Genomic DNA, 24,142 nt, shown 5'->3' with positions numbered 1-24,142 from the left:
GCAGCATGAACCTCCTTGTACATTCCCTCTGCTGCAGTCTGAGGCCGCCGCATGGGCATCATCAGCCACGTCCTGTCCGGGTAGCCTTTGTCCCCAAGGAGCCAAACCTGCAGCCTCTTTGGACCCTGGAAGATGTCAGGGATCTGAGACTGACTGAGAATGTGGGAGAACGTGGACACTCACTGGGAATTGTGCGTAGCCCTGAAGGATGTGTTTGTGGCAGTTGCACACCAGCTGAACATTCAGTCAGTGGAAGTCCTTGTGGTTGACGCACTTACCCGCTTGTTGCCACAGAGATCTGAGCACCAAGTGAGTGCAGACGATGGCACCCTGCACCTGTGGGAAACCTGAGATCTGGGCAAATCCCAGCGCTCTTGCTTCCTGGCTTTCCTGATCCCGGGCGAAATGCACAAAGTTGTGTGCCTTGGTGAAGATGGCGCCCATGACCTCGTGGATGCATTTGTGCATAGAGTCTTGTGATATCCCACAGAGGTCACCTGTGGAGCCCTGAAATGAGCCATTAGCGTAAAAATTGAGCGCCGCGGTCGCTTTCATGGCCATTGGAAGTGGATACCCTCCATGTCCCAGTGGCGCCCAATCCTGCAACAGGTGGAAGATGTGACCGACCAGTTCCCTGGACATGCACAGTCTTCAGCAACACTGGTTCTCGGTCATCTGCAGGAATGACAAGCGCTGTCTATCGATGCTGGGTCTAGCTAGGCACTGACCAGTGACAGCTCACTGAAGCTCTTCAGCGGCATGCATGGAAATCCCAGCTGTCCCTTCTTCCTAAGGGTGCTGCTCCTCTCTCTGCGCAGCCAAGCCCCTCTGTCACTCCCTTCTCTGTCGTCTGCACTCTGTACGCCACAAGGCATACAGCTAGGTCACTAGGCTCCATGCTCCTAATGTACTCTTCTAGCAGGATGAAAGAGAGAGACATGTAGGTTAGCTTGAGTATGCCCTAAGAACCTCTCTTGGTTAAGTCTAAAGGCCCTTTAATGCATCCCGGAGAGTGCTGGCCACCATTTGGATGGCCAGAGATTAGTGCGCTGCATGGCTGCCCGAAACCCCACCCACCTCCGCCCTTCTCCATCAGACCGATTGACAGCAGCTTTGCCTATTGGACTGCATGCTGTGCTCTCAGCTCAGGCACAGGCATTCTCCTAACCCACACTGCAAGGCTGCGCTGTTAGCTTGAACCATGGGGGAGACTGGTCCAAATCTGAATGATGACATTGCAAGGGGCTATGAGCACCTCCATCAGTGAATGGTCCATGTCCAGCTTTAGCAAGGAGTTTGCACAAGGTTCCCAGTTGTCTATTGTTCTGTAGCCCACTAAAACGCTCATTAGTTTGCAGTCTGTGCCCAAGGGATGACAAGCTCTGGAGCATTTGGTGGCAATTTCATGCCTCTGCATTGCTTGAGTGGACAGGTAAACTAGAGGCCCAACTCCAAACATGTCAATGTGGCTGCGCCTGAACTGTCTCAGCTGCAGAGGAATAGTAACTTTATACAAGGTTTCCCGCTTGCCTCCATCACCCCCCTTGCATGTGCTTGTGCACTACCATCAACCGCAGTGCAGCCCTTGCCCCACCTCCCCCTGGCCCCAAATCCCAAATCGCTTCAACCTCAGTGCACCACAGTCAGCCAGCCAGGAGAATGTGAATTTCCTGTGCCCTCGCCTCTATGTGCGGCACCTCAACCTTGAGGTCCAACAGGCGGCCCTCGTGAGCGCTGCATAACGTTACTGTGCACTCACCTCCGAGTTCCCCTTGAAATGCAGCTCACCAGGTGCACTCCTTATGAATGTTGTTGTGAAACACGTTTGCATGCAATCACACCGGTGTGCCCGGATGATCCAGCGTGGGGTTTGATTCTGGTGAGCAGGGCTCACAATGATATACAGATGTACTAAAATGAAGTTCCTGACATGGGGTGGTGGGAAATACGGCCCGCCATTGACGAGCGGGGCAGACGATTGCAAACTGGTTTCACAATGTCGTGAAACCGGTTTTTGGCCTTCTGCCATATTGTCCACTCCCGCCTGACATGACACCCGATGCCAACAGGCATGGAAGATTCTGCCCTATGTAACTGTGTTCTTTGTACTTTTAACATCTTTAACATAAGGGATTATTTAAGATAGAGTGTAGTTATTGGTATTCACGTTCTTTAATTTTGGTGCAGTAAAATTATTTTGTTTTAAACAGTGAACCTTGTGGTTTAATTATTTTAGTAAATACCCTGGATTTTCAGATTCTAAAAAAATAAATACGTTATTGGTCTCTACTGAGGTCATAGCAGTACCAAGATGTGTACTCCAGAACTAGCTGCATTCTAAGCTAAGCTGTTCCAGTACAGCTACAACACTGGTGAGAGGTGTCAGCTGTGGCTCAGTTCATAGCACCCTCGCCTTTGAATCAGAAGGTTGTGGGTTCAGGTCCCACTCCTGGAAACCAAGAACTGTGAATGTACTCGAAAGAGTTACATGCGATCTGTTGATAACTCGAAAGAGTTACAACACTGGCGACTACCCAACAATGTGGAAAATTACCCAGGTATGTCCTATCCCCAAAAAGCAGGATAGATCCAATGCCAGGATGACACCATTTACTGCCCTACCAGCCTACTCTCAATAATCAGCAAAACATTTAGAGGAATTGTCATCAGTGCTATCAAGCATCACTTACTTAGCAACAACCTGCTTACTGATGCTCAGTTTGGGTTCCACCAGGGCCACTCAGCTCCAAACCTCATTACAGCCTGGGCGCAAACTTGGACAAAGAGCTGCAATCCAGAAGTGAGGTGTGTGTGATTGACTTTGACATTAAGGCAGCATTTGACCAAGTGTGGCATCAATGAGTCATACAAAATTGAAGTCAATGGGATTCAGGGGGAAAGCTCACCACTGGTTGGAGTTAGACCTAACACAAAAGAAGGTGGTTGTCGTTGTTGAAGGCCAATCATCTCAGTCCCAAGATTTCACAACACGAGTTCCTCAGGTTAGTGTCCTAGGCCCAATCACCTTCAGCTGCTTGACCATCTCTTTAACATAAGGTCAGAAGTGGGGATGTTTGCAGATGTTCAGTACCATTTGCATCTCCTCAGATGTTGCAGCAGTCCATGCCTGCATGCACAAAGACCTGGACAACATTCAGGCTTGGGTTGATATGTGCTAAGTGACGTTCATGCCACACTCTTTTCCAACATGCTGCCCCCTCCTATGGTCAGTTGTGCCTTTAAATCCCTGAACCTGCTGATGGATAGCAGCACCATTGCTCAAACCGTGGCTCAAAGGCCAACCAGTATATTATCAATGAGCAAGTCAGTCACCTTCACTTATATTCTCCACTTTGAGAAGAATTAACTTATTAAAATGTCTTTGTAGATAGAAGGGAGTGTTTTGGGAGATCTGCTGGTTTCTTACATCTTAATATTTCTGGTCCAAAATGGAACTTGCTGTCAACAAGGCTGGTGGAAGCAGAGGCAATTAATGATATCAAAAGAAATGGATGAGCAATTGAGGGAAATAAACTTGCAGGCTTATGGGGATAGAGTGGCAAAATGGAACTAGCTGGATTGCTCTACAGAGAGCCAGCATGGATTCAATAGGCTGAATGGCCTTCCTTAAGTCCAGTAATGACTCTATGACTCAATGCCCGTGCTGTTGACTTTGACCCAGCCAGCCCAGACTGCTGCCATCCATGCAAGTTGGTGCAGTCTGAAGGTGGACCCTCAAGGCCCAGAACTGCTCGAGGCTGTCCTCCAAGGCCATCTACAGCCTCAAAGAACAAAGAACAAGGAAAAGTACAGCACAGAACAGGCCCTTCGGCCCTCCAAGCCTGCGCCAATCATATTGCCCGTCAAACTAAAACATTTTGCACTTCCGGGGTCTGTATCCCTCTATTCCCATCCTATTCATGTATTTGTCAAGCTGCCTCTTAATGACCACTATCGTATCTGCTTCCATCACCTCCTCTGGCAGCAAATTCCAGACACTCACTACCCTCTGTGTAAAAAACTTGCCCCGCACATCTCCTCTAAAGTTTTCTCCTCTCACCTTAAATCTATGTCCCCTAGTAATTGACCCTTCCACCCTGGGAAAAAGCTTCTGACTATCTACTCTGTCCATGCCACTCATAATTTTGTAAACTTCTGTCAAGTCACCCCTCAATCTCCGTTGCTCTAGTGAGAACAATCCGAGTTTCTCCAACCTCTCCTCATAGCTAATAACCTCCAGACCAGGCAGCATCCTGGTAAACCTCCTCTGCACTTTCTCCAATGCCTCCATATCCTTCTGGTAATGTGGCGACCAGAATTGCATGCAATATTCCAAGTGTGGCCTAACCAAGATTCTATACAGCTGCAGCATGACTTCCCAGCTTTTATACTCAATACCCCTGCCGATGAAGGCAAGCATGCCATATGCCTTCCTGACTATCTTATCCACCTGCGTTGCCACTTTCAGTGACCTGTGGACCTGTACACGCAGATCCCTCTGCCCGTCGATGCACTTAAGGGTTCTGCCATTTACTGTATAATTCCTGCCTGTATTAGACCTTCCAAAATGCATTACCTTGCATCTGTCCGGATTAAACTCCATCTGCCATTTCTCCGCCCAAGTCTCCGATCTATATCCCGTTGTATCCTTTGACAATCCTCTTCACTATCTGCAACTCCTTCAACCTTAGTGTCACCTGCAAACTTACTAATTAGCCCAGTTACATTTTCCTCCAAATCATTTACGTATACTACCAACAGCAAAGGTCCCAGCACTGATCCCTGCGGAACACCACTAGTCACAGCTCTCCATTCAGAAAAGCACCCTTCCACTGCTACCCTCTGTCTTCTATGATCAAGCCAGTCCTTTTTCCATCTTGCCAGCTCACCTCTGATCCCGTGCGACTTTACCTTCTGTACCAGTCTGCCATGAGGAACCTTGTCAAAGGCCTTACTGAAATCCATGTAGATAACATCAACTGCCCTTCCATCGTCGATTATCTTTGTCACTTCCTCGAAAACCTCGATCAAGTTAGTGAGACACGACCTCTGCTTCACAAAACCATGCTGCCTCTCACAAATACGCCCATTTGCTTCCAAATGATAGTAAATCCTATCACGAAGAATCTTCTCCAATAATTTCCCTACCACTGACGTAAGGCTCACTGGCCTGTAATTTCCTGGATTATCCCTGCTACCCTTAAACAATGGTGCAACATTGGCCATTCTCCAGTCCTCTGGGACCTCACCCGTAGCCAGTGAAGATACAAAGATTTCTGTCAAGGCCCCAGCAATCTCCTCCCTTGCCTCCCTCAGTACTCTGGGGTAGATCCCATCTGGCCCTGGGGACTTATCCAACTTAATATTCTTCACGATGCCTAACACCTCCTCTTTTTTGATCTCAACATGATCCAGGCTATCTACACACTCTTCCCTAGACAAATCGACTGCTAAGTCTTTCTCTTTGGTGAATACTGATGGGAAGTATTCATTTAGTATCTCTCCAATTTCTTCTGGCTCCACACACAGATTCCCACCTCTGTCCCTGAGTGGGCCTACCCTTTCTCTGGCTACCCTCTTGCTTTTTACATATGTATAAAAGGCCTTGGGATTTTCCTTAATCCTGGTTGCTAATGACTTTTCATGACCCCTTTTAGCCCTCCTGACTCCTTGCTTAAGTTTCTTCCTACTTTCTTTATATTTTCCACGGGCTTCATCTGTTCCCAGCCTTCTAGCCCTTACGAATGCTTCCCTTTTCTTTTTGACTAATCTCACAATATCCTTCGTTATCCAAGTTTCCTGAAACTTGCCATACTTATCCTTCATCCTAGCAGGAACATGCCAGTCTGAATTCTTATCAACTGACGTTTGAAAGCCCCCCACATGTCAGTTGTTGATTTGCCCTCAAACATCCACCTCCAGTCTAGATTCCTCAGTTCCTGCCTAATATTGTTATGATTAGCCTTCCCCCAATTAAGCACCTTAACCCGAGGACTCCTGTTATCCTTATCCACCAGTACCTTGAAACTTACTGAATTATGGTCACTTTTCCCGAATTGCTCCCCTACTGAAACTTTGACCACCTGACTGGGTTTATTCCCTAATACCAGGTCCAGTATTACCCCTTCCCTAGTTGGACTATCTACATATTGTCTCAGGAAGCCCTCCTGGATGCACCTCACAAATTCTGCACCATCCAAACCCCTAGCACTAAGTGATTCCCAGTCAATATAGGGAAAGTTAAAATCATCCACCACAACAACCCTATTGCTTTTACATCTTTAAATATATCTCCTGCACTGAATTTCAGCAGCTCTCCATCAGCCATGCTATAGCTGCTGTTGTAGCTCTGAGGAAAAGCACTAGGCCAGGGAAAGACATCCAAAAGACTGCCACTAAGGGACTGCACAAAGGTGAATAACTGTTTTTTTTAATGTCACACTGGATGTGTTGCTGAATAATGGGTTTTTGTTGGTGCCTTTTATTTCAGGATTCTGGCCAAGAGGACGCCAAGACAGGCAGTAACAGATGGATTGAAAGGTGGGGAATTGTAGCAACTATGATGATGAAATGATATTTGAAGGAAACTGGAGTCTCAGTGTCTGCTCACAGACAGTGGTAGATAATAAACGGTGAGATGTTGCTGATGTTCCTTCTCCAGTCTGACAAGATGCACTGGTGTAGAAATTAAGGGCTACGGTTACCTTGATGGCCACTGGCCGTATCATCTTTGCCCTGCTGTGAGGTTAAAGGTCGGGCTACATGAGTTGACACCTTCCTGTTAAAGCCTTAGACACTGCTCCTGGCTGAAATGAAGGCAGAAGTGCTCCATAAAGACACCTCTGTGCACTATTTTCCCTCTCTGCTGCCTGAACTCCACTTCCATCTCATGTTCTGCCTGAAAGGGATTGCAACTGTTGACCCCATAACTGAAGCAGGTTTACTCTTGAAAGGGCAGAAAAATCCTCTGGCCTCCCTGCCTGGATACAGCAACACTCCCTTAAAAATCCAAATACCTAGCAAAACTTCTCAAGAACAAAACATAGTACTTCCACAAACTCTACACTGGCAGAAGTAAGTCAAACACAACTCATCTGGAAGTTGGATGATTATTCCTTTAACTAATACTAGTGAGGGGTCCCTTGTACATGTTTAGCTTGGAGTGATTAGGACAGGGCATTAATTAGACCTGCCTTCAAGGCTGATTGATGTCACAATCCACTCACTCTGCAGGCTTCCAGCGCATGTATGGCACATCTGCACTGGTCAGAGTGTGCCACATTGACCACACTGGAGGTGACTGGAAGCTTCCAGCAGCCTATTCTTTCACTTTTGGGCTTCTGTAGCATGGTACCAATCATACAATGGAGCCCAATTTTGCAACAAATGTATTTGCATAATTGATACAAACTAAACACATTACAGGAAATTAATTGCCCATCTCAATCTAAATACCCTTTTAATGACCTGGTAAGTGTTAATTACTACCAGTTAGTCTGTCTGACACTGAAAATTAACTATTATCAGTGTGGTGTATCATTCCTTCATATTTTAATTGTTGAAGATTTCAAAAAATGCAAAATGCAACATTTAACACTTGCCCCTTCCATCTCTTTTTTTCCTCTCTTAATCCAATCTTAATCTCAAAATAGAAAATGCTAGAAACACTCAGCAGGTCAGGCAGTATTTGTGGGGAGAGAAACAGAGTTAATGGGCTGCATTTTCATTCCAGGATCCCAATCCCAACGCTGGGTTTTGTTCCAGGTCAGGAACCTGAGGCTGCTAGTTCTGGGACTCTGGAAGCGATTTTAGAGCAGGCGGACAATTAAGTGGCTGCCTGTTGGAGTCCTGTCCAATTAAGGTCGGCAGCCAGGCTCGAGGATCGGCACTGGAAGATTGGCAGCCCCACTGTCAGAAGTGGGGGTTACCGATGTAGGTAGGGGAAAGAGAAGCACTTCAAGATGGAGGTGTCTTTTGAAGACTTTTTAGAAACTTTGAAATATAACAAGGTCATAACTGCTTTGCCACCAGTGGCTGTAGCTGTGATCATATGGTTACTGAGGCTGAGCAGGGATTAACTTTAATCATGGAGTGCTGGCCTTGCCCCCCACACCCAGCTCCACATCATCTACCTCCCTTGGTGGCTTTCAACCTCGCGGTGGTCCATGTGCCGAGTGGAAGAATTCCAGTATGGATCAGCAGAGTGGACCTAATAGGCCCTTAAGGATGCCTGATTGGCTACTCGCTCTTTGCTTGTGGGTCACTGTTTCCTCCAAAACCGGTATATTTCAAAATGGCCCAGGGACAGGAGCATGCTGGCAAACTGGCACGATAGTCAGTGGTGGGAACATGCAAAGCCGACCACCTCCGTGGCTGCCTCAGCAGCCATTTGAAAATTCGGCCCAATATTTCTGGTCAATGAACTTTATATTCAGAACTGCTTAGTGTTTCCAGCACTTTCTGTTTTTATTTCAGGCTTCCAGCATCCACAGCATTTTGCTTTTGCTGTCTTCTCCTTTACTTCTCTCTCTGTAACTGATTTAACATTGAATTCACGCACTCTAATTTACACTTCCTTCTCAGTTCTTGCTTGCTAATTTCACAATTTCAATCTGATTAGTTAAGGAGATACACAGTTGTTTGCTCAGTTCACTCAGGTCCCTGGTGCCCTATTTCCCTCACTCCAATGTAATCGGAGTGCACTTTCGGCAACTCTTCATGCAAAATATGAAGAAATCTAAACAGACAGGGGCATGTCTGACTACCGAGAGTCCCTGCTAGATGCCCTGGCTACAGCATATTATCGTCCATTATTTCAACAATAGATGGCGTTGAAATGTACCTGGTCTCCAATGGAATGTTGCTGTTAAGTACCCAGCTGTTGTGTAGCTGTGTTGGGTCTTGCTGGGCACCGGCAGGAGGCTCTGTGGAAGCTGGACTGGGTTGGCTTCGTGCAGTCATTGCATTTCTCTGCAGGGAGTCCAAGGATTGAGTTTGCTGGCTTCTACAAGTGCAACCATGTGGCGGTGGGGGTGGTGGTGGCAGGGGTCTGAACGTGAATTTGCTGTGAGAACCAGCAGGTAGTTCTGGAAAAAGAAAAAAAAACGATAAAATTATTGAGAACAACTGGGCAGCCTTCATGTTTCAGCTTATCTCTTTACAAGTTTTATGAAAATGTCAAAAGTGCAACAAAACATTCATGAGCGTGATGATTCATCCACAAGAATCAATGGTAACTTAATTCTGGCCCCTAACTGCGTCAATCTAGCATTTGGTTTTCGGTGAAGCTGCACAGAACATCCTCGTTCTGGATTTGTGCTGGGTGAGGCAATCAAAGCCACCATCCTGCAGCGGAAAGAAAATTTGTCACTGGCACTCTCAGCTTGGGAGAGGAAGAGGAAAAGCAAATGTATAAGCTTGTGAGCAGTGAATGGCGAATCTGCATTAAAGCACAGGGGAGAAATCTGACTTCTGACCAAAACAGGCATATACCTTAAAGAGCACGGCTCCAAATACCAGCAATCTGCGGCTGTCAAATAGACAAATCACTGCAGTTCACTGGTCAGGCAGCACTCTTGCTCCCTCGCCACACAAAATACATCTCTCGACCTTGTTTGGAATGGCCTCCTCCCGAGTATACCACTAAATGCCTTGTACAACAAGGTAGAGCCTGACACCTTGACCCAGTTGGCACACCTGATTAGCCTAATGTTTGTTTCAAACGGGTGTCCTGCAAACTAAAGATTGCTAGAAGCAGTATTGTGGCTGTGCACTTACAGTACCAATCTGGCGTAATGGAAAATTCTGAGGTCTAATACTGATTTTATGCCAGGAACTGGGCAGCTGTGCATTAAATTTCATCTGCTATTTGCATGGACATCAGGATCAGACTTGGCTCTAATGCTGCTTTCACTCTGGTAAGGTAGCCTGTTGGCACTGTCAGCCATTTGAGTGATGTACCACAATAGGTCTTCTTTACAGACCATGGGGGGTATTTTAACTTTTCACCAGGTGGAGTCAATGGAAGAGAAAATCAGGCAAGGTATAAAACAGGCTGCCCATTCTCGAATGCACATTTTATGCCTGGTGATACTAATTCCAATTTCATAAGAAACTAGATTTAATTCTGAAACACATATTGATTGTTACAACATAACTGATGTCATTAGTTGTTTGGGAAGAGTTTGGGAGATGAAGCAAATTAGCACAATCTCCCTGTTCACCACTCAGATCTTGATTCGGCTTGAACTCTGACCAGGAATAAGTGTTTCCTTTTGCTATCACAAGGCAGGCTGCACCCTGGTGGATAAACAGAGTGCCCAACCTGTAGCCCCAGAGCTGCATGCAGTCTCTCAGCTTCAGCAGTCTAGCCTCTTAAGGCTAGGGAAACTCAATCCTATTGACATTTATATTTCTTATTTGCTGCTTTAACAGGTGAAGCTTTGCATAGGACAATTTTTGGCAATCTTGATGCATTCATGAGTGAATTTTAAACCAGAGCACCAACATTTGTGAGCATCAACAATTTGACATTTATTGAAATTATTGGGAAAATGGTTTACAGGGAAAAGTTAGTAAGGCTGCACCGTTAACATGTAGTCTCACCAGATGTGAGCATGTGTGCGTGGGTCAGAGTTAGGACTATAAAACTATACCCTGAATGACCCCATTGTAACATCTTTTGAGATTGCACACTGCGAGCACAGCATCCCTGAATTCAACCTCCTATGTAGCCATCAAGGCCCCAAGTGCTCCACAAACATAAAAATGTGGACACACCGGTACATTACTAAACAGAGCACAAGGACTTTTACTCTGCATCTTGTTTTTCCTCTAAGTATCCACTTTTGTAAACACTTTTGATGATGCTGCTACTTTCCATTCCCAAGAACCAAGATCTCTTAGCTTGATTAATGCCAAAGAGGAGTTTAAAAATAAATCAAAATGAGGGGAAGGCATGCTCATTTGTCAAACAAAAACATTTGATAAGTATACAGAATTTACCCTCGACACTCATGAAGGGCTTATAAACAGCATTATAACTGGTAAATAGAATGAACCTTGAAGGGTGATTAAACTGTAGTATGTGATCATTTAACTGAACATGATAAACTACAACAATGATAGTTTTAGAATATTGATCCAAACTTCTGTGCATTTAGGAAGAGGTGCACAAGTCCATGCATTATTGTTTGACACACAATCATCATTAATTTGACAGTTTTTTGAGGCTGTTGAGTTTCACACTGAATACACATTTTGAAAATTCCCATACCAACACAACATTATGGCCAGGATTTTTCAGTTGGTGTATGGAGGTGGGCCTGACAAGCCGGCGCGTAAAATGATGCACGATGACATTGGGCGTACATCCCAATGTCATTGCGCTGTCTCGCGATATTTCGTTTGACAGGCGCATGCCAGAGTCGGTTGCAAGCCCGCCGATAATTGATAGGCCTATTAAGGCCATTAACGAAGTAAGTAATGTCATGTTTATGCTGCCCGTCCAACCTTAAAGTTGGCTAACAGGCAAAAAGGCCAAGCGGCCTTCACGTTTTTTAGGAAACCTCATCCACAAGCAGGATGAGGTTTCCTAAAGCTTTTATTACTTAAATAAAAAGTTTATATGAAAAATAAAAACATGTCCCATCTCAGCTGACACAGTCACATGAGGGGACATGTCTCATTAAATTTTTAATGCTTGTAAAAAATTTTTTAAAAACCACTTCAATCGCCGTGCCTCAGGGAGATTGAAGCGTTCTTTCATGCGCATGCGCGAAAGAGCACTGGACCCGACTCTCCCTTTTCCCCCCGCCCACACAGGTAACGCTGGGCGCTACTGCTCACGTATTACTTTGGGCAGGCCTTAATTGGCCCACCCACGTGAAATGGCGGTGCGGAGCCAATCGTGGGTGGCGGTCGGCTCCCCCAGCGCCCCCGCCCACTCCCACCGAGCCCACCCGACACGGGAAAAATTAAGGCCTATGTCTCTGAGGCTTTTAACAGTAAATGTATCATTAAAATTCATTTGTGTAACAAAAACGTCAGCTTTCTGTGAACTGCTCTGTGAAGAAATATATTTCCAAGCTTGCAATTAATCCACAAGATAGTTTATTAGTCGAAAGTCAGCATTAATTATTTAAATGTGAGCAAGGAAAGCAATCTCCCCCTCCCAAGAAATCAGCACAGAGAAAAGTGTGAAGTTAATGGGCTGTAAGAATTCCCAGAAGATACTCCAAAAAGGCTCTTTGTTTGGTATGACAGAAAACTTCTAGATCTAAAAGCAATAAAAGCGCCTTCAAGGAATAAACTATAAAATTATAAATTAGTTAGGGCTAGACACATGGTTAATTAAAACCAAAAGCAAGGTGATTTCAACAGCTTATACAACATTAAAATACACTGATTTAATACAAGTCATCAGCTTTCAGTAAACCGTACTTTAACAAGCAAGGCCTTGGAGAAGGTGCAGAGGAGATTTACCTGAATGAAACCAGACATAGGGGACTTGATTTAGGTGCTGTGACTAAAGAGGCAGAGATTGTTCTCCTTAGACCAGAGGTTAGTGGGAGATTTGATAGGGGTGTTCATAATTCTGAGGGATTTGATAAGAGTAAATAAGAAAAAAAACTGTTTCCACTGGTGAGTGGGGTGGTGCTCAGATGACACAGGTTTATAATAATAGGCAAATGGCGGTGAGAGGGAGGGGGTTGAGCGGAGTCTTTCTTTACGTAGTGCACAGTTATGATATGGAAAGTATTGCCCGAAAGGGTGGCGGGAACAAATTCAAAAGTAACTTGCAAAAGGGAAATGGATATGCATTTGAAAAGAAAATGATTGGAACGTTATGTGAAAAAGCAAGCGAGTGAGATGAATTGAATAGCTCTTTCAGAGAGCTGGCTAATGGCACAATAACCTGAATGACCACCTTCTGTGCTGTAAAGTTCTATGATAGTGCTTGTATTTTCCTATTGATATTAGTTTTTCTGAGTTCAGTTATGCAATGCCTTGCTATTGCAAACTTAATGCACTCTCGACCTAGCTAGCTCTACAAGCATTTCGCCTCAGGAAGAGAAAACGTATGGCCATCCTCCTTTAGACATGTTTACACTTCAGTATTATGATGTTGCAATATTATCAGCAATGATAACATTGCTAGAAAAAGTGGCTGTTTTTCTGTATTTTTTAGGGGAGATGGGGAGATAGTGGTAACATCACTGCACCAGTAATCCAGAGGCTCAACCTAATGCTCTGCAGACATGGGTTCAAACCCATTCAAATCTGGAATATAACGCTAGCCTCAGTAATGGTGACCATATCATTGATTGTTGTAAAAACCTGTTTGGTTCACTAATGTCCGCCAGGGAGTGAAATCTGCTGCCCTTACCTGATTTGACCTACATGTGACTCCAGGTCCACAGCAACGTGGTTGACTTAACTGCCATCTGAAATGGCCTAGCAAGCCACTCAGTTCAAGGACAATTCGGGATGGGCATCAAATGCTGGCCTTGCCAATGATGCCCACCTCCCATGAAAGAATATAAAGAATGTGGGTGTCTTTTACAAGGCCAGTATTCATTTCCCATACCTAATTTCTTTTCAGAAGGTGGTGCTGAGATCTGAATGGCTTGCTAGGCCATTTCAGAGGGCAGTTAAGAGACAATCACATTTTGAGGCAGATTTCCTTCCCTAAAGAACTTGAGTGAACCAGATGAGTTTTTACAACAATCCAACAGTTTTATGGTCACGTTTATTGATACTAGTTTTTTTTCTTATTTATTTCAGAGTCATTTAGTGGAATTTAAATTCCCTAGCTGCCATGGTGGGATTTAAACTCAAGTGCTGGATTTATATGGATTTGGGGTGACGCAGTAGACCTTTAAAAAGGCAGCTGGGACTCGATTCCAGGATTCCCAGGCCCTATTCCCGGTGCCCTAGTTTTCATCAGCACGGAGTAAGAGTGCAAGTTGAGTTCCCCCACCAATCACTCTCGACCTAGCTAGCTCTAATGTGGGGTTAGACATCTCCTAGCCTCCAGCTTTTGTAGAGTTGGGCTAGGTTTTCAAGGACCCATGGTTTATGGCCCCTCCGAGGTGCTGTGAACCATAGTCTGGATGAGGGAACCTTTGGAAAGGTAGGTTCAAAAGATCTTACCCATGCCAACCTATGCCCCACCCACCCACTCCCCATGACCTCTCATACATTCCATGCCAACCTATGCCCACCAACCCACTCCCCCTGGCCCTTCACCCTCTATGCCAACCCATGGTCCCTCATACTGTCCATGCCAACCTATGGCACTTCCATGCCCATTCACTTAGTATACACTCTATACAGAACCATTGAACCCTATAGTAACATTAGCACATTTGAAAAACTTTTTAAAAAGTCATTCGTTCATAAAAATTGCTTTTATTACAGCACTATAAAAGTGTCAATCATCCAAACCCTTTGAAGTATCAATGGCAGAAACTTCAAACACTTGAAATTTCTTTATCTTGTGCAATTAAACATTATGCAGTTGACAGAATAGATCAGAGAGAAAGAGCAATGTTTTGCCTGGGATGCAGCTGTTTCAACAGAGTAATGGATGGCTGGGCTCTCAGCCAAGAGATTTAATGTGCTTGTAGTTTCACTACTGATGCTTTAAAGGGTTTAAAGGTCTGGATGACTGACACTTTTATAGGGCTGAATAACTGTTTTTTAAAGCTTTATCACACATGCTATTGTTACTCTAGGGTTAATGGTTCTATACAAATTGCATACTAGATGAATGGGCATGGAAGTGCCATAGGATGGCATGGTGGGTTTGAGGGGCCATAGGGGATGGATGGAGGGGCATAGGTTGCATGGAGGGTATGAAAGGTCATGGGGAGCATGTAGGGATGAGGGGGCGGGAGAGTTGAGGGTTAGATGGTTGTTTTTTGCTTTATTGATTTTATTGTAACTAGGATGAAGTCCCAGAGCACCTAGACAGGCCTTTTAAATAGCACACCATGGCAACCAGCAGCCCTGTAGCTGGCTCTGAACTGTTTCCTGGGGGTGGCAGGCCCAACTCCAGTTAGTACCCAACTCCCCAGAAAGAAAATCCAGCCTTTGAAGGCGCTTTCTCCTGAGGCGGGCACACTGAGCCAGGGAACTTCTCAACTTCCGCTGCCCACCTTGAGACGAAAATCCAGCTCCGCATCTCTAGATTGTGGTCCAAACATTCATGGAGTCGTGGCGATTCTGCAGTTTCTCTTAAGTCAGGTTCGTGGAGTCGGGGAATTTCCTGACTCTGTGCCCCCAGCTCGGGAGCGAAAATTCTGGTCTATTCATCCGGGGTTCTGGAACTCTGTCTAATAGCATAACCACATAGTTACCTTACCACTTAATTTTAAAAGTACAATCTCTTTTTGGCTTCCACCAGGTCTATGCCAATATTCCCAGTCAACTAGAGAACACCTCCACAAATATTGTCAATAATACTCCAAAAGGTCCAATGGAATGGTACAAATAGAAATGTGCATTTGAATACTCTCCAGGTGGTCCAGCCAAAACTAACAGACTAATTCCCTAAGGTAATCTGTGAAACTGTGGTTTGAACTTGGATATCAGGCACTGTTGCAATATGTTAGCACTTTTTTATATCTTCTCAATAATTCAAGGGTATCACTGATTGAAATATGGAAAAATAAAATAGCAACAACTGAAAATAGTTTTATATTGTACACTACACAACCTTCTATCATAATGTGATTAGGCAGTGATAATGTCACCCCATCACTGTTTCGAGGAGAAGTCAGTAATTGATATTTCTCATTACATGACACAGTGCTATCATGGAAAAATCACCAACAGTTTGAAATTGTGATTTGAAGGACACTCTACCATTGATATATTTGCAGAATAGCTTGGAGGTTTCATGTTAAATATTAAGGTAGTGTGAGTGTACAAAGCTACATCAAGCAGAAGATAGGAAAATGTACTGCAGAGTAAGAAACCATTTCACTTGAATGGGCTGATCGCAAACTTCAAATAATACCACACACTATCCGATAATCTATAACTTTTGATAACTTTAACTGTTAAACATCTGTCCAGGCTGCTGACAAAAAGTCCTCTCCAACATCTCACTATTTTGTGTAAAGTAGTTAAATCTGTGTATTTCCTCTCTTTTGAATTTGAGTCCATGCCTTCATAAACAGTATTCTCTTAGCTCTGATCACCAGGTAATTATTTAAATAAACTATCCTAACAGATAATTAATCTTTCATTAGTTTTAGGAAAAAGGAATGAAGACAATGTGGTTGATGTTTGTCCTCACTATCTGAACAGTAATCTAATGGAACAAATCAAAAGCATGCAAATAGGTCGGGTTGTATAAAGGACAGGTGATCTGCTCCCAGGTTATAATCTAAGTAGTAAATCTACCCAATGTTTTTTGGATGAGACATTACACAGGTCCTGTCCACCCTCTCAGGCGAATGAAAAAGATCCCAAGCCTCTGTGCAGAGAAGAGAAGAGGAGTCCTCCTGGTGTCCTGGCCAATATTTATCCCTCAGCCAACATCTAAAAACAGGGTAACCTGATTTTTAGGATTTTGCAGTTTGTGGGATTGTGCTGTGAGCAAATTGGCTACCATGCCTCCTTTCAAAAATACTTAATTGGCTGTAAAGTGCTTTGGGATGTTCTGAGTTTGTGAAAGGCAGTATATAAATGTAAGTTATTTCTTTCTCTTTTACATTTCAAGAGCCTTCCAGATAGATACAGTTTTTTTTGAGTTCCCTCTCTGGGAGGTTGGTACATTAAGAATGTACAGCATTTTGTTGGGACTGTGGTGCAGATGTGGGTACTTTTGAGGCTAGTTTAAAAATTATCAAAAAGGCTGATAGCATGCAACATTTCCATTTAGCAAGTTCTCTTCTGACCTGATAGTGCCCAGTAGTTGCCATTAGAGATGTTGAATGTTTCAAGAATATGTGTCACCTGATGCGTGCAACAAAAAATCTTTCCCTGTGTTTTGTGATTTGCCAAGCAGTCTAAGTGTATCTGGAACTGGTGTTGAAACTCACACATACGTACATGCGCCAAGCCAGAGAACAAAGAACACTATGAATAGATGCAAAACTGAAACAGGCTTGGTACCTTTGTACCCTGCACTGTAACAAAATCCTCAGAATATGTTGTTAACCTATTCATAGCAGACGTAACTGTTGTTCTCTCCCACTTCAAAGCACATATGGCAAAGCATCATGCTCTGAGGAGTGTAACTCAAAATGCCAGAGACTTCTGAGCCTAGAAACTTAAATTGGCATATGATCACTTAACATATTTTCATGACATTTCTCTGTTTGTTTATAAGGAGGCATTAATCCATTTAAAATAAATATGTTAAAGACTCTATTAAAGTACCAAATGGAATTACATGGCATATACCATATAAATACATGAAACAATCAGTTTGCTAAAAGTAATTTCTCAGCACTTTATTTTGCTAGGTTGTTGCCTAACAGGCATAAGGGTTCCTTTTATTTAAATTAACATCCTGTGTTTTATATTCGTTCAACGTAAGATCAAATGGCTTTGAAGCGATTTATCATTCTGTACTAAGCTTTCGATGAATTAGTAACGAGAGAACGTAAATTAACCTGAATCAATTTCAGTTGGGGTTTTTATTGTGTTGTTAAAACCAATTGGATAACAAGTGAAAGCTATTGAGTTGAATTATGTTGAATGTATAATTAGTTTTCAATATTACATTTAAACTAGGGAGAAAGTTTTGTCAGTCTTACTTGTGGCGACATTGTAAATATTACATACTTCATGACAAAACATTCATCCCTTAACCAGACACTGGTCATTTATCTTGCTGTTTCTGTGACTTCAGAAACAAGATTGGTTGCCACATTTGCCTGCCTAGCACCAGCTATTATACTTCAAAAGTAATTCAGTAGCTGTGAAGTGTGTCAGGATCCTGGAACAATGCCGAATAACCCCATTCTTGCTAAGACTGTGGGCTGGATTTTACGGCCACTCGCCAGGCATGTATTTGGAGGCGGCGCATAAAAGGTATGTCGGATAGCTAGTCCACTGCCTTCCAGCCTCCCCCCTACCGAGTCTCCATAATAGTGAGGGGGGGAGGAGTGGATAAGGCGCTCAATAGCCCACCTACCCTTAGGCATATTGAGGGTCTTAAGTGGGCAATTATTGCCCACTTAAGGCCCTCAATCCACCTCCATTGCTATAAAATGCTGGGCAGTGGCAGCCAGTCCAAAAGTGGGAAGGCCGATTTTTAAACAATTTTGTTGAAAAGGTGCGAAGGAAGTGGGGGGCACACATCATTCGGGGGAGCCCTGTGTGCATCAGGGAACAACCCCCCCACCCCCCCCACCCACAAGATGTTAACCCCTCCCCACTTTGTTCCTCCCTGCTTGGCCTTGAAAACCTTCCCTAGGCTCCCCAATTCATCCCCATCTAAAATTCCAAACTTGCCTCCCTCAGGTGGGAATGTTCTCTTCTTGCAGTCCCAGCAGCACCCGCTACAAATTGGCTGGCAGCTCTCGAGGGCAGGACTTCCTCCCACTGAGAGGCAGAAGTCTGGCCCTCAGCTTGGGTCGGTAGCCAGGAGCATGTTATCCCTGTGGGGTGGCCTTTTTAACGTCGGTCGGTTTGGAACTGACTTTCCTTCCGGGGGAGGGGTGGCAGGGACGAGCTATACACCCCTCCCCTGCCCCTCTCGTAAAATCCAGCCTTATGATTATATTGGTCTTGATTTTTTTGGTCAGTAGCGAAACAAGAGGTAAGAAATCTTTGCTGCGAGGTCCAGCGATCTCTGTGGCGAAAACTTAACGTCCTTGTAGTATTGTTACAGACAGCTAACTAGGAAATGAAAAGCGCTAAAATCAAATCGCCTTCTGAAAATATTTTACATGAAACAAAATAAAGGTTGGAACATGAACAAGGGATAAAGGTAGAAGTTGGAATATCATGAAGAAACCTTTCAAAAAATTGATTAAAAAAATTTAGTAATTTGGGAGGTGGTGGCATTGTGATAATGTCACTGGGCTAGTAACCCAAAGGCCCAGGCTAGTGCTCTGGGGACATGGGTTCAAATTCATAGCTAAATCAATAGCTAACCCTTGAAAGAGGGAAAACGAATCTCCCCCAAGCCTGTTCTGACTTCACGTTCACCTGAGAACCAGCCTTCTGAAAGTTCAACTATCAGAAGCATCGCAACTTATTAAGATTCCTGTGCTTTTCAAGACATTCATTCCAACTAAAATTTCAAGTCAACTGAAAAACTACCAGCCTGCTACGAAAGAGACTAAAATCATAACAACTTATAATTATTGTTTCTTCTTCATCTGTATCTCATTTCCGTGTGTGTGATAGTGTGTGTGAGATGTCCCATTAAAACCTCCAGGGCAAGTGTGTGACAATAAATAATCTTTTTTTAAAAAAAAATCACAGAAGCTTACAGCTGGAAATTATTTAAATTGGGACATTTCACTCTGAGGGAACGAAATACACACTAACCTCACACATTAAAACACTTTGATCGTGGACAATAATAAAACACAAATTCTATCCAAGACAATATTTACAGCACAAAAGGAGGCTATTCAGCCTGTTAAGTTGTTGCTGGCTGGCTGAAAGAATGATCCAGATGGTCTCACTGCCCTCACCCTTTACCCAAAACCATGCAATTTAAAAAAAAATGTTCTTGGGACGTGAGCATCATTGGCAAAGCCCTTCAAGCACTTATCTAATTCTCTTTGGATAGCCACAATCAAATCTAGCTTCACCATCCTTTCAGGCAGTGTATTCCAGATTGTAACCACTCGCTGCGTAAAAAAAATGTTTTTCCTCATGTTGCCTTAGGTTCTTTTGCCACTCACCTTAAAGCTTTCCCCCTTCAAAATGGCCAAAGGCAGCTGTCATAGACTTTTAATATGGTAAACGGCAAAACGAGAATAGAGACACCAGGGTGGAGCAGATATCTCTGCTTAAAGATCTAACAATAGCACAGACTGTGCTATAATTTCTATGATTCCCAAGAAACCAGCCAGTATACTTATTCCTCCACCAAGAATGATTTTTCAGGTGGCTCACTAGGTAATTCTTACTATTTCACATCCTGAGGCACGCAGGCGCTGCACCATCCTCCATTATGAAAACATTGGGAAGAATTTTTCCCCCCGTCGGGGGGGAAGTGCAGGAGCAGGTGCGGGCAGGCACACCTCCGATCGGCGCCCCTGATTGGGGGCACGCAGCCATATTATGTGGGCAGGCCAATTAAGGCTTGCCCAGTGTGATGTCCACCAGGAAACGCTATGTGCTCCCTGTGCGGGCGGAGGGGAGGATTCCCTCAGCCGAGAGTGTGCTCTTTCGCACATGCGCACAAAAGAGCACACTCATCTCCCTGAAGCTAAGTGCTGCCTCAGGGAGATTGGCGCCGAATTCAAAAATGGTCAATGCACAGACATAAAATTTCCCTGACATGTCCCCTCATGTGACACTGTCGCATGAGTTGGGACATGTCCTTTAATCAAACTTTAATTACATTTTTAAAAACCTTCATGAAACCTCATCCCGCCCGTGGATGAGGTTTCATGCTTTTTCTGAAGCCCGCCAGGGCTCCCGGCCTTCCCGCCAACCTTAAGGTGGACGGGCAGGTCCAGTAACTACTTGAATTACTTTTTAAATGGCCTCAATAGGCCGTTGACAGGTCGGCGGGTGCACAACTGATTCGGCTGCGCCCCCGCTGACCTGGAAATTGAAATGACGCCGGGTGACGTCGGGAGTTCCACTCGATGTCATCCCGCGAGATTTTACGCCTCGGCGAGTGGGCCCCGCCCCCCCGCTCACCAAACTCAATATCCTGGCTATTATTTAAAAGCATTGGACTTCTATGATAAGTTTGAGTTCATTTCTTTCAGCAAGGTAGCCAACAGCACTAGGAATGGTAAGGCTACATTAACAAATATAGGGGCAAAAGAATAGAATATAGCTAAATAGTAATATTGCTGATGTGTGAAATTTGAATTGTTTTGGGGAACTTTTTATGTTGTGGACAATGTTTCTTGTTGTGAGTCATGATGTCATGAACCCAAATTGTGTTGTGGGGAATGATGGGCTCCTTGGCTATGGAATGAAGGTTGTGCTGATGAGAACCTGCTGTTGCAGTTTTCCTCCCTACCCTGCCTATAGTGACTGCAGTCCCTCCTTGCTGTGCTGCTCCTTAACTTCTTCCAGCAAATTAAAATCTAAGGTTTTTAAGATAATAAGAGTTAAGTAAAAACATTTCCGTTAACCTCCCTATAAAAAACTGACCTCAGCAAAAGAGAAATAGCTGATTGGCGAGTAGCTGGTTCATTCATGTAAATGGTAAGTTTATTAGTCTAATAAATAAAGGCATGGCAGGGCAAGTCAGGCCCATGGAGTGTGCATTCTGTTTTATGTGGGAACTCCAGGATCATTCTCATGTCCTGGACAATCACTTGTGCCAGAAGTTCTACCAGCTTTAGTAGCTTGAGCTCCAGGTTTCTGCAGTGTCACTGCAGTGTATCCGTGAGGTTGAGGGTTTCATAGATAGCACGATTATAGGTGTGGTCACTCTGCAGTTTAAGAGTGTAAATTTAAGAGTTTAAGGGAAAGAGGGAATGGGCGACTGCCAGACAATCAAGGACTAGGCAGGTAGTGCAGGAGTCCCCTGAATGCATCTCACTCTCCAACCAGTAACCTGTTCTGAATACTGGTGACAGTGATGGTTTCTCTGGGGAGTGCAGCCACAGCCAAGTCCAGGGTGGGGGGTGGTGCAGGAAGAAGACTGGAAAATCAATAATGATTGGGGTTGGATTATTATGGGAACAAACAGGCATTTATACTGTTGTAGACTTGAATCTAATATGTTATGTTGCCTCCCTGGTACCAGGGTCAAGGATGTCTCTGAGCAGCTGCAGAGCACTCTGAGTGGGTGAGGATAAACAGCCAGTGGCTGTGGACCATATTAGTACCAATGACATAGGTAGAAAGAGGGATGAGGTCCTGCAGGCAGAGGTTAGGTAGTTAGGAAAGAAATTAGCAGGCAGAATCTCAAAGCTGGTAATCTCTGGATTACTACCAGTAGCATGCTTAGTGCATATGGAAATAGGAGGACAGAGCAGGCGAATGTATGGCTGGAGAGATGGTGCAAGGGAGGGCATTGGACTCCTGGGACATTGGGACCAGTTCTGCAGGAGATGGGACCTGTATAAGGTGGACAGGTTGCACCTGAACTGGGCTGATACCAATATCCTAGTGGGGTGATTTTCTAGTGTTATTGGGGAGGGTTTAACCCAACTTGGCAATGGTGGGGGAACCAGGAGGTAATATTAGCAAGGCAAAAAAAGATGCGTAAAGAATTGGGAGAGACAGATAGCACGAGACTAGGTATTAGGCTGGGTTAGAGTAAGGTGGGGATTTTGTGGCACTGGCACAGGGGGTCCCTCTGAGGTGGATGCGGTGAGCCAGCCAAAAGTCCATTGACTTCAGTGGGGTCAGAAGATCCTGCCAGCATGCAGGGATGGAAAATCCAGCCTTAAAAGGGAATATTATAAGGTCTAAATTAGGTTTATATGCCTGTGTGTGAATATGCAGTGTGCTAAATATGGTTGATGAGCGGTAGCTGCAGAAAGCCATGTGGGAACATAGTGTTGCAGTTATAAGAGACCTGACTCAAAAAGGGAAGAACTGGATACTAAATGCTCCTATATACAAGGGGCAGAATTTTGCCTTTGGTGGGTGGGCTTGGTGGAGGCAGGCGGGGGTGGTTGGGAAGCCGACTGCAGCCCACGATCAGCACCACACCGCGCTTTCATGTGGCGGGCCAATTAAGGCCTACCCAGCATGAAACGCGAGTGGCATTGCTAAGCGCTGCCCGTGCAGGGGTGGGGGAGAAGTGCCAGTGGGCCGAGCGCAAACTTCATGCATGCGCACGAGTGAGCGCTGCATAATCGCCCTGAGGCATGAAGCTGCCTCAGGGAGATGAAGAGATATAGCAAAAAATAATAAAGAAAATAAAAATATAAGAAAACATGTCCCCTCATGTGACTCTGCCACATGAGCAGGGGCATGTTATTAATTCAATTGCAAAATTTTTATTTCATTTTTATTTGCTTTTGGAAACATCATCCTGCCAATGGGTGAGGTTCCAAAAAGTGCAAAGGCTGCTTGGCCTTTTCGCCTGCCCGCCAACCGTTAGGCTGGATGGGCAGTAAAAAGTTTGCCTTAATTGATTATTTAATGGCCTTAACAGGGCTTTTAATTGTTGGCAGGCGTGCTACTGACTTCAGTATGCACCTTCCGACCGAACTATCGTGCGACTGCACGTTGACGTCGGCACACTCAGCTGACGTCAACGCGCGTCATTTCACGTTGAAGTGGGTCGGGCATGCGACCTCCTGCTTAGCGAAAATTTCTGATCAAGGTGTTCGGGAAGGATAGGGAAGGAATGAAAGGAGGTGGGGTAGCACTACTGATTAAGGAGAACATTACAATGGTGGAGAGGAAGTTTGTCTGAGAGGGGTCAAGGACAGAACCTATTTTATTAGAGCTAAGATACTTTAGAGGTACCATTACATTGCTTGGTATAACCCACAGGCCAGACTAGTGGGAAAGATATAAAGGATCAAATTTTCAAGGAAATTACAGAGAGGTGTACATAGAGTAGTTATAATGGGAATTTTAATGAACCTAATATAGACTGGGATTGTATTAATGTAAAAAGTAAGGAAGGGTAAGGTTTTATGAAGTGTGCTCAGGATAATTTTCTAGGTCAGTATGTTTTTGGCCATTGCTCATTCCAGTTCTAGGGAATGAGGTGGGCCAAGTGGATCAAGTCAGTAGGGGAAAATTTAGGGGACAGTGATGTGGTATCATAATGTTTAAGTTAGCTTTAGTAAAGGACAAGGAGCAATCAAGAGTAAAAATAATTAAGTGGGGAAGGCCCAACTTTAATGGATTGAAAACAGATCTAGTCCAGTTAAATTGGAATCAACAATTGGAAGGCAAGAGTGTAACGGAACAATGGGCTACCTTCAAAGAGGGGATAGTTCGGGTACATTTGAGTTACATTGCCATAAGGGAAAAATGGTAGGTCAAACAAATCCAGAACTCCCTG

General features: G+C 44.4%; 1 protein-coding gene across 1 annotated transcript in view; it reads right to left on the bottom strand.

Annotated features, from left to right (window-relative positions):
- tenm1 (teneurin transmembrane protein 1) overlaps positions 1–24,142 on the bottom strand; it is a 1,283,715-nt gene that overhangs the window by 366,704 nt on the left and 892,869 nt on the right. Inside the window, exon 4 of the mRNA XM_078547452.1 lies at positions 8,843–9,086. Coding sequence (XP_078403578.1) covers positions 8,843–9,086 — 244 coding nt within the window. The remainder of the gene's footprint in view (positions 1–8,842; positions 9,087–24,142) is intronic.

The sequence above is a fragment of the Cetorhinus maximus genome, chromosome 8, assembly GCF_964194155.1.
Source record: "Cetorhinus maximus chromosome 8, sCetMax3.hap1.1, whole genome shotgun sequence".
NCBI classification, from domain to species: domain Eukaryota; kingdom Metazoa; phylum Chordata; class Chondrichthyes; order Lamniformes; family Cetorhinidae; genus Cetorhinus; species Cetorhinus maximus.
The sequence above is the reverse complement of the archived record's forward strand: the minus strand, read 5'-3'. Positions and strand labels throughout refer to the sequence as shown.